The 11,448-nt window shown below is 37.8% G+C and overlaps 1 protein-coding gene across 1 annotated transcript in view; it reads right to left on the bottom strand.

Annotated features, from left to right (window-relative positions):
* CDK17 (cyclin dependent kinase 17) overlaps window positions 1-11,448 on the bottom strand; it is a 101,178-nt gene that overhangs the window by 7,407 nt on the left and 82,323 nt on the right. The window contains exons 8-11 of the mRNA XM_042467014.1: window positions 11,080-11,174; window positions 7,519-7,581; window positions 4,034-4,157; window positions 556-676 (exon numbers count right to left, since the gene is read on the bottom strand). Of these exons, the coding sequence (XP_042322948.1) occupies window positions 556-676; window positions 4,034-4,157; window positions 7,519-7,581; window positions 11,080-11,174 (403 nt within the window). The remainder of the gene's footprint in view (window positions 1-555; window positions 677-4,033; window positions 4,158-7,518; window positions 7,582-11,079; window positions 11,175-11,448) is intronic.

Here is an 11,448-nt window from a genome sequence, read left to right as displayed (position 1 = left end):
TTATTTACACCTCCCGCCTCTCCCATGGATCGAGGTGGGATTACAACCTTAAAAGACAGTACAAATTACAATCAATACAACAATAAAATACTAACACTGAATTTACCAAGAATTCCTATTAGTTCTCTAAAAATTACAGTTCGTCTATTAGCCAACAATCAGAGTCAAGGAAGAGCAGTTGTCATAACTTTTTTATATGGAATTCAGCGGATAAGCCCACCAGAAGAGATCCGTTTTGAGTGCCTTCTTAAAGGCCTCTAAGGTAGTAATGAGATGGATATCTTCCAGTAGGTCATTCCATAATCTTGAGGCCATGTCAGTGAATGCCTTAGGTGAAGTTGTCATTAGCCTGGTATTATAATATCCTAGTAAGAACTTCCCAGATGTTCTAAGTGCGGGGCGGATTATGTAGGGAGAAGCGCTCCCACAAGTAACTCGGGCCTGAGCCATGTAGGGCTTTAAAGGTAATAACCAACACCTTGTATTGCACTTGGAAGCTAATATAAGATGTATAATTTGATAGCAAATATAGATTAGTTCTAGAGAAGGACATACCACATGTCAATCTGTGTTGAATATTCTGATGATCCCAGGAGAACATCAGGTGGACGATACCATAATGTGACAACTTCATTGGAGTAGGTCTTTGTTGGAACAGATTTTGCTCTAGCCAAACCTTAAAAATAAAGAACACCGTGATTTTCCTATAGATCTATTGAAGCCCCTTCCAATTCATATTATATACATAAATATTTGGTTTCATCTGTGCTTTTACAGAAGATTCTTCTGAACATTTAAAACATCTAATGCTGTTAAAAACAGGTGCATATAGGTATCATTAAACGACCAATGTTTTCTAGAATATAATACTTTTAAGAAAAAATGGCTGGTAATAAAGGTGCATCTCACCTACTTTTTTTGTAATGTCCTGTTAGTTGGAAAGTACACAGCTCACTTGGAAAGTATTGTGCAGATATGAAACTTGCAAAAAAGTCATGTGATAGTGAAAGGAAAGCAATGGAGGAAGGCATTTTATTGCACAATGTGGGCTACCACAAATAATTATAAATGACTGAACCAGGTCCAGAGCTGGGTGGAAAGTGAGGGAGTGGAACTTTCACAATCATACATCTGTCTCGCTAATCTTACTAGACAGGTTCCTAGACTGCAGAAGGCAGCTTCCCATCTCCTACAAGTTTTTTCTGAGTCCAGGCCTTTTTTGTGTGTTGGGGATGACTGTTCAGGCCTCACTTTTTCTCCTCACTACTGAGGCAACATTGGTAGCTGCTTTTCTTAGTTGAAAATGAATGCACATATGTTGTGTGCTTGGTTATACAAGAAAGTCTCTACCTCTATCATAGCAGACCCATCAGCTATCTCTTCCCACCGGATCATGCTTTGGGCTGAAAACATTCCCTGTCCAACTGAGCAGTTCTATGAGGAGGAAGTACCTATTATACCATCTATGGAAGGCTGTTTTCACCGAGAGCACAAGACACTATGCACACTACTGTTGTTTTGTGGAAGGGGCTGCTGTGAAAGGGGCTTGTGAGGCTTAAAAAATGGAGGAAGGATCTTGCAAATAAATAGATCCATATGCAAAGCTTGAGAAAAAGTAGTCTTTTTAGAGGGTAGAAATTACAAAAATTTCAAAACAAAACAACCATTAGCCATGCTGTCTGAGGAATTAGGGAGTTGTTTTTCAAAAGATATAAGCTCTGTTCATGAATGGCAGTTGGTAGCTTCCATGACTGTGGGGAAGCACATTTATTTTGGGTTTTGGTTGGAACTTTAAAGGAGCTATTGTTTCAACTTGTTTTAGAGATTAGCCTTCAACAATAAAGGTTTGGATTAAATTGTGGAGCAGATTCACCACCCAGTTGACATGAAACTAGCAGACATTACTTCTAGTGAGCAGTCACAATTTGGGGCAGGGAAAAAGCAGGTAGGCAAGGCAGAAGATGCAAGAGTCTGCTTTAAAAAACAACAACACCAAACCATTATCATGAGACCCAGAGTACTCTGACCCAATTCTATGAGGACAGCAAAGCACAGGTGTCCAAAGCACTCTTCCCTTGGTCTTTTTCTACCTTTCCTTTCCTATCTTCTCTCTCTTTCTTGCATATAGTTTCATTTGTTTTTCCTTCCCTCTGGAACAGAGGTGGGCAAAGTGGGCCATATGTGACCTCTCAGGGATGTTTTTGTGGCTCTTGACACCTCCAGAATCCCCAGACTGACTTTTTTCTGGCCAAAAAAGAGGGTGAACCACTGCTCCTGGAAGCGTCCAGATAAAACAATTTATAAATTCAATAGATTGCAGGACCTCCCTGTACAGTTTAGCATGAAAATACCTATTTTGTGTACCAAAAGCAGACTTGGAGCCACTTTGGGATTTCTGTTTTATTTTTGGTAGCTTATGGAGTTGCATACCTCTACTCCAGACGTAGTTCTCCTCGGTGCCTAGAAATTAATGTCAGCACCAGGAATTTAAACAAGATGTTTGAGTTCTGAACAGAATAGCAGTGGCAAATAGGAAGAACATAATTCAATACTGAGTATGAATTGAAAGAGCACTAGAGAAATGTTTTTCAGCCAAGTGAATTACATACGATTAACAGAGGACTCGGAGCACTAGCAAAAGCCAGAAGGGAAAACCCTGTCAAATGCTAGGGGCACTTAACATTATCTCTCACTTCAATTAAATGAAGGGCACTTCATTAAAGAGAAAGAAGCCAAAAGGACACTGAGCATAAGAATTAGAGCTCAGCGCAATTTTCATGACTTTCAGTAATTGGGTCATAATTTGCATGTCAGACGGGAAAGCTTTTTATCAACAGCCAAATAAATGATACAAACACAGACATGTCTACCTGCTTTGCCCAGGTACAGAACATGAATCAGAGGGTATAAACTCCAAGAAAGGGGCTTTTTAAAAAAAGAAGAAGAAGAAAAAGAAAAGTTTGCCCTTGGGAAGTATGCAGTCGCTGAATTTGTCTAACAAAACCAGCAGCACCTTTTACTGGGATCTGCAGTGTTCTGTAGCACCAATTTTACATTTTATATTGATTACCTCCTGGCAGACCAGCATCCAGGGATTACAAGCAAGGTGGTAAGTGTTTGTGTTGCTGCAATAGCTTGCCGACGCAGAGTGGGATTGTAATTTTTAATTTCACTGATTTCATCTAGTATTTGAAGGGATTCCACTCTATATAGTTATTTGAATTTACCTAGACTTTGATCTATTGATAAAACCCATTAAATTTGAAGTATAATTTTACCCATCCTAACGTGCCATATTTTCATCACTGTTTTATAGCATTAATCTTACAAATAATACCAGGTAAACCTCACTAGCTCTGAGCCGACCCTCAACCAGGGTTTACAGCCAAGATGGCAAATTTTTGTGTCACTCCAAAAGTGTGCCGATGCAGAATGGTGTTTTAATTTTAATTACAATGTTTACTATTTGAATAGTTTTTTATTATATAGTTCTTAGAACTTATTTAGTTTCTGAATTACTGAGAAAATTGATAAAACGTGATGTACAATATCACTTATTCCAGTATCTATTGACCCTTGTTAGAGGCATTTCCAAGCTGTATTCCTTTTTGTATTTGCATTGTATGCTTGTTTTGTTTTTTCTATTGGACATTGTATAATATTATACTGTACTGTATTGTTTTCTGCTGGTCATTGACCGTAATAAATCTCATTTCATATGGGCAACAAAACCAGGGGAGTTCCTTAATCCAAGTGAGTGAGTGAGATAAAGCAGAAACAGGAAAAGCCCCCCTTTTGGATTACAATTCCCCAAATCCCTCAATTAGCATGGCCAGTGGGGCATTCTGAAGCTATGGTCCAAAAAGTAGACTTTTCCAAATTTAGGGCTAAGCTGAAAAATAGTGTATACATTGCTAAAATCGGGCATATGTAGTCAACATTCTGAAAAATAATGGCATTAACAGGATTTTTCTCTCAGAAGTGAAGTGAATTAACAGTATTTTCCCAGTCAAAGAAGCGATCAGTTTCATACCAAAGTCTGCTAGTTTTAATTCTCCTCTTTCATTAATTAGTAGATTTTGTGGCTTTAGGTCTCGGTGCAGCACTTTTCTTCGGTGACAGTATGCCAAACCACGCAGAATCTGGTATAAAAATAACTGGAAGAGGAGGAAGGGGAAAGTTAATTGAGACTTTCAGATCTGACATTGTACGGTTGATTACATGATCATAACTACTGGGTTAAAAAAAATCAAAGTATACATAAAAACAAAAAGAAAACATGATAAAACTGCAAGTTATTTCTAGATGCTGGTTATCCTAATCGTTGAGTAAATATATCCTTAATGGAGAATGGAATCAAATTAATTATTTTATAAATGTTGGCCTCCCCTTCTTTACATTGCCATGTTTACATTTTAGTACATTTTATTACCTTCCCTTTTCTACTGCAGACATCTATGCAGAAAAACAGAAGACTGAAGGTTAAGTCAACTATGTGATAAATGAAACAAAACCATATAGCCTTAATCACATTTACCATCACTTCTGCATTCATGAATACTTTTATTTAGACGCGACAATAGCCTTAGGACTACTTCCATTATGCTTTCTCTTCAGTCTCTTTCATTTGCTTTCTGAATCCAATCTCTGATATCCTCCACATTTTCCCCTCTCCATGTTTTTGTCTGGCTAAAAACCTGAAAGCAACAACCATTTGCTCAGAGACCAAAGTGCCTTCATACAGATATTTTTTCATACCAGAAACAAGTCACCGCCACCTTATTATTATTCATCGTCTGACTGAGAAATGCATACACAATGCTCTGGCATCTTGCCATGCATTTTTTTGTGCTGAATTCAGTCACTGAACTGTTAGGGGAATGGTTCTTGAAATCAAAAAGGGATGATATTTCTTCATGTAGATTTTTCAAACCTTTTTCAAAAGTGCTTTTGAAAATATTATTTTCTCCATGCTTTTTATGGAATTGTGTTATTGACTCTCACTGGGCTGCCTCCCTGTGAATCACGGGATGTCAACCCAGATATCCAGAATGATTCCCCACCCCAAATAAACATTCTGTATCAATGCTTTTCTGACCTGTTGTCGACCCACCATGTGGCATCAAAATACAAAGGTAGAAATCCATTTCATGATTGCTACCTTTTACAGCAACGATTACTCATTTGCAGAGTACCTGGAGTGTAAATATTCTATTTGTCATATCTAAATCCTCCCCTTGTTCCAAGAAGCCGAGGGCAGGGCACATGCTGATTTTCATTCTTGACCTTTCACCACGCCTACTTGGTACATTAGAACCAGTGCTGAATAGAAGTTTGAGTGCTGGACTAAGACTATAAGAGACCACAATTTGAAACTCCACTCAGCCATGGAAACCCTAGGGGGCAGGTCACACAATCTCAATCTCAACCTCAAAGAAAGGTAATGGCAAACATCCCTTGAATAAATCTTGCCAAGAAAACCCAATCATAGATTTCTCATAAATTGGAATTGGCTTGAAGGCACGTAACAACACCACTAAGGTAGATTCACCGATGATATAGTGATTGGCCCCAGGACAAGTCACAGGGAGCTGTAGGATTTTGAATCTGGCTTTCCCACGCACATGCTCAAATATTCCAGCTACAGCAGCAACTGCACAAATGCTTTGTTATGTTACCAGTACTGTATCTGCATTTTAATATACACAGAAGAGAGATTGAAATAAATTACTTTCCCAAAACCAAACAGATTTGAACCTGAGCCTTCCAATTCCAAATCCAATATACCAGGAGACTATAGTAGTTCTTAGTGCTAGACAACTTTTAGGAGCACTCTCTTCTGAATGACAGGCTTGGATGAACTGAGATATCAAGTAGGCCTACACGGATTAGTATTAAGAAACGAGTACTATGTTGCCATCCTATCAGACTTCTTTTCCAAACTCTCCATCCCACTATCAAATAATCATTTTGGGCTGGCACAGAGGACTGGACTATAAGCAGTAAGTCTCCTTTACTTTGAAGCAACATAGGAAACTGGTGCATTCTACCTCATATTATTTGCCCTTTTAGCTACATACTGGCTGCTCTGCTGTAGCAACCAGGATAAATAGCAGTGATGGTGAACCTTTTACAGACTGGGTGCCAAAACTGCAACCCAGACCCCACTTATTTATTGCAAAGTGCCACGTCCCTCTAGCTTTCTAGTAAGAAACTCTGACAAACTCTGTGCTAGGGAGACAGCATGTGTGCCCACAGAGAGGGCTCTGAGTGCCACTTCTGGCACGCGTGCCATAGGTTCGCCATCACTGATCTATAGCTTTCTCTGGTCTCTTTCTGTCACCTCCAACCTACATTGCTGATCTTATTTCCAGGAATTGAATTGGACCTCTGGATGCAAAACCATACCCCAAATTCAAGAGTAGAAAGAATAGAAACTGATTAATTTAACTGGACAGTATTTTAGAAAATCTTAGAAAAAGGATGAGTGTCTGTACACTGTGGCCTCTTAAGTCACACTCTTTTTTCATGGGTGACTGAGATAGTGACATCTTTGCTTTTTGATGGTTTAATGTATACAAATTTTGTTTCATGCACAAAATTATTTTAAAATATTGTATAAAACTACATTCAGGCTATATATATATTCATATATATATGAATTCTGTCATTACGACTTGGGTCCCACCTCCAACTATCTCATTATGTACATATATGCAAACCAGGTATTCCATTTTTTTAAAAAAAAAATTAATCCAAAATCTAGAACTCTTTTGGCCCCAAGCATTTTGGCTAAGGGAAACACAACCTGTACTCTATTTTCACTGAAGCACAGGGATGAATATGGAAGGGTAGGTTGCTTCTTTCAGATTTTCGCCTGTATACTGCTGCAAGGCCATAGAATTTAAGTATTCACTTGTCTTCCTCACAGAAAAGTATCAGCAGTGGTCTCTAAAGAGTTCTTTGCCGCAACCTCCACAACTGGATAAACCAGTCTACCCACATATTTAGGAGGTTCATTTATTTTTGTATGGACATTATTGTCAGAGCAAAACTAGAAAAATTCCAAACCCCAGCGGAATCACTATACCAAGTAAAGCAAAAGGCTTCTGAAAGGAAGGGCTCAATAATATTACATTTGCAAATCAAGCACAAAAACAGTTGAAATATTTATTGAAGTGAACCCTCATGTTGTTCCAGTACATTATATTGTCAGCCACATTTATTGTATCAGCTATTGTTCATCAAGCAAGCCACTTCCTCTGTTTAAAAAGTACATAAAATGTTTGGTCTATTGAAAGGCAAGCAATTATGTGCAAAATTACATAACTTAAACAGTGGCAGTAACACATTCTCTTTATGCCTTCAATTAAGCCAAGTTCTTCTACACAAATTATATTGTGTTTTAATAACTGAATTCACTTTCTATATTCTTTGAAACAGCTGCTGGAAAAAATATGGCTATTAAGAAGCATCTAAAATGCTGATAGAAAGCAAAAACATTGGAAATCATCCCACCTTCACATTGTGCATACTCATGATGTTCCCACAGTCATCCATATACTGCTTTAGATCTTTGTCCTGACAAAACAAAACAAAACAAAACAAAAATAATGGTTATATGTCTTGTTAATTTAATATAATTGGAAAAATAGGTTGCCTTATTAATTTAATACAACAGGGGAAAAGTTGTTTATGTTTATTGTTTAAGGTTACTTTTTTAGAATGTTCATTTCTTTAGAGCAGGGCTGGAAAAAGTGAATTAAACATTTTCAATTTTCTTTTTTTTAGAAAACATTTTATTATTAAAAAAAGAAAAGCAGAGTTACAAAGAAAAAACACAATACATTCAACAGTACATACACCTCTAACGTCTATACATACCTTTCCTAAATAGACACTTATTTACTAAACTAAAATTTCCCTTCTTTACTGTTTCATTCTCTTCTGACAATTTCTTTTTCTTTTTTGAATTTTCTCCAAATGTCCCCAAATGTCTCCTGCTAAAGGGGAATAGAGGGCAATTTTGCCATGTTTCCCCCCCAGGCCATTTTAGACCCACGTTAGGCCTTTTTCCCCCAACAGAAGTATTGACTTCAGAAAGGTGGCTTCTTGTATCATGTTTGGTGGCAGTGTAATACAGTTAAAAAATTTGGAAACAGATAAATAAAAACATAATGCTCACACTAAAAAAGAATATTCCACTGAATCCCAAATTGTTTTTGTTAAATATAACAGATGTAATAGCTGACAACTTGGTTCAAGATGAGTTCAGTGTTTTACTATACATGATTACAACTACCCGATTGCTATATGCAAAATATTGGAGATCCCCAACTGTTCCAACATCAGAGGGGTGGAGTGCGAAATTGATTGAACTAGCTATATTAGATAGGATTTCTATGTCGAAAAATGATAGAACTGTACAGTAATACAGTATGATGAAAGTGGGAAAAGGTATTTGATCTATGGGAAAATAAGAGTAATAGATAATGTGGTAATAATGGAGATTGTAAGATTGTTGTTTGTTTGTTTTTTCAACTTGTTTTTGTTTTATAGCACTGTTATGTAAATACAATAAAAAAGGAAGTATTGACTTCTTGATAACTTCCTGTTGAAAAAAAAGCCTCCCCTGGACCCAAACTGTCCAAAATAGGGCCAAAAACATTATGAAACTGCCCTCATGACCTCTATGTGTGTTGAGATATATAGATAGCCTTGCAAAGTCCCCTCGAGTGGGAATGCACCTTCTAATCCTCAACAACTGCCCACCTCAGTTGGTGGATTGCAGCTGCTATCATTTCTGATCAGTACTCATGTTGACTGGGTCTGATGGCTGTTTGAAAGCATAAACACATGGCTGGTTACGTATTTCCTAACTGAGGTTTGGACACCTTCTTCAGTGATCCCAGCTCCAGAAGACTCATTACTTTAAGTTAACCTTAAAGCTATGAAAACCAACCATGCTCTTGCCTATAGTTGTTAAAAAGCGTTCCTTGTTGTTTGATAAAGACATACTATATCAATAATGCCTCTGGCTGTATCTGCACTGCAGAAATAATCCAGTCTGACATCACTTAAATAGTCCTGGCTCAATGCTATGGAATTCTGGGAATTGTAGTTTTGTAAAACAATGAACCTTCTCTGTCAAAGAGCTTTGTTGCCATAACAAACTACAATTCCCAGGATTCCACAGCTCTGAACCATGGCTGTTAAAGGGGTGTCAAACTGGATTATTTTTGCAGTGTGGATGCAGCCTCTGACAAAGAGGTTCAATTTTATGAAGTCATTTGGCCCCCAGCCAGCTCCCATCTTGCCCTTTGTCTAGCTAGAAGCTTTGTTTAGCAGCATCAGCACTGTGAGGATGGTAAAGGATGGCTGCAGAAACACAGACTTTGGGCATTGGATTGCAACAGTACACATGTGGCGTAAACAGTGCAATAAAACTTGCACTGGGAAAGAACAGGATTTTTTTCTAGCCAATCCCATTATAGCTGAGTGTTCCTGCTCTGTCCCCAGAATCTCTTAGTATGGCATAGTGGTTTGAGTATTCGACACAATTCTAGAGACCAGGGTTCAATTCCCAGCTCAGCCATGGAAAGCCACTGGGTGACCTTGGCAAATCACACTTTCTCAGCCACAGGGGAAGGCAATGGCAAACCTCCTCTGAACAAATAGTGGCAAGAAAACCCCAAGATAGGGTCACATTAGCATCGCCATAAGTTGGAAATGATTTGAAGGCACACAACAACAAAAACACATGAAGAGCAAAACAGAGAACAGAGAAAATTAGATAGGCCTGGCTCACCAGTTATTTCTAACATGTTAAAAAAATATAGATCTGTAAATTTGGCCACCAAAATGGTAATCAAAGGAAAAAGTGGAAGCTGGTGAAAGAAAGAAAGAAAAATCCCTGGATGTACTTCAGAAGAAACCTTTGAATGTGTCTATAAAGTAGTTTTTCTTTATGTATACAAGATTTACTTGACCTGGCTGTTTCATTTTACCTGTGATTATAGTTAGTCTCTTTTTTTTGTGGTATTATTTCCATGTTATTTCTGTCTCTGGTACCAAATTTTCTGTTAAAGAAATAACACCCAGGAACACCACCTACTTTGTTAGGTGATGTATAGTTGTACTGAAATCTGAACAATCTTGAATGAACAAAGGACATGGAAAAATCCCACCCCGGCAAACCTGAATCACCAGGGAAGACTGAATCCCAGGTCTTGCTCTACTCTTTTGTTTCTCCTACTTGTTCCAAGTTGCAAGCATTGTCAATTTTCCATGTTTTATCACAAACAGCTGGCATTTCTTGTTCTCATCATTAGCAGTGAAGCAGCAAAGGCTGCCTTTTAGTAGGTCTTCACTACGTACTTATTGTGCAAAGACAAGACTAATTGTCCAACCCTTTAATATGGCAGAACTACAACACTTTAGTTCGCTGTCACACATGCCTATTGGCCATCAAACCTGAATGGATTGGCCATAAAATTATTTTTCCACTGCCAGCACAATGTAAGCCAGGTCAGCCTATAAATAGTCCAGGTTCATGCTGAAATGACACTGTTCTTTTTTCTAATTGGTGCCAGCACAAAAAGTATCACAGGTAGGTGATACAAAAGCAGCAATCCCACAAAACACAAGCATCAGGTATCTTATAATACAGTAATTGCACAGAATTGGAAAAATTAGGCCTCATCTAGGGTGTCACACAAGTCTCTCTCTTTCTCTCTCTCAATTTGTCATACTGTGACAAAAATGTACAGAATCATAATGGACCGAATCACAACATGTATCTATTCCAGGGGAAATGCAAGAAGAAAAATACATTAAGTCTAACACATGGAAAACAACTATTTATCTAGTACAGAGTCTCTTATCATCATGGCTCACTAGATAATTTGAAAGAAATTCTGACAAGAGAAAGCCTCCAACATTACCACCCCCACTCCACTGCATTCATACCCACTATCACATTATCAATGGGCTTCTCTGCTTTAGACAAACAAGAGTTTAAACATTCAAGTCAAGATGTTGGGGGGGGGGGCAAATGAAAGAAAGCTGCACACAACTTACCAGATATTCAAAGACCAGAGTTAATGATTTGTCTGTATGGACAATATCATGTAACGTTACAATATTTGCATGTTTTAGATCTTTTAACAATGACACTGCAAAAGGAAAAGAGCAGAAGTTAGTATAAGACAGGTAAGTGAATGAGAAAATCTAACTGCATTATTATGTCAAATGGATAGTGGACTAAAATAGTTCTATCGGGAAAGAAATTTTATTATTTTTCCAGGCCATTCATTTAGCTCACGCATTACAGAACCAGAAAGAAATATGATGATGTCTTTAGCTGAAACCAGCATTCAAAATGGTTAGTTTTCAGCAAATTTCTACCTTCTCTAGACTGTGTGTCAAGTATATTTCTGAGTTTTCATA

This window comes from Sceloporus undulatus, chromosome 5 (genome assembly GCF_019175285.1).
Source record: "Sceloporus undulatus isolate JIND9_A2432 ecotype Alabama chromosome 5, SceUnd_v1.1, whole genome shotgun sequence".
Lineage (NCBI taxonomy): Eukaryota > Metazoa > Chordata > Lepidosauria > Squamata > Phrynosomatidae > Sceloporus > Sceloporus undulatus.
The sequence above is the reverse complement of the archived record's forward strand: the minus strand, read 5'-3'. Positions and strand labels throughout refer to the sequence as shown.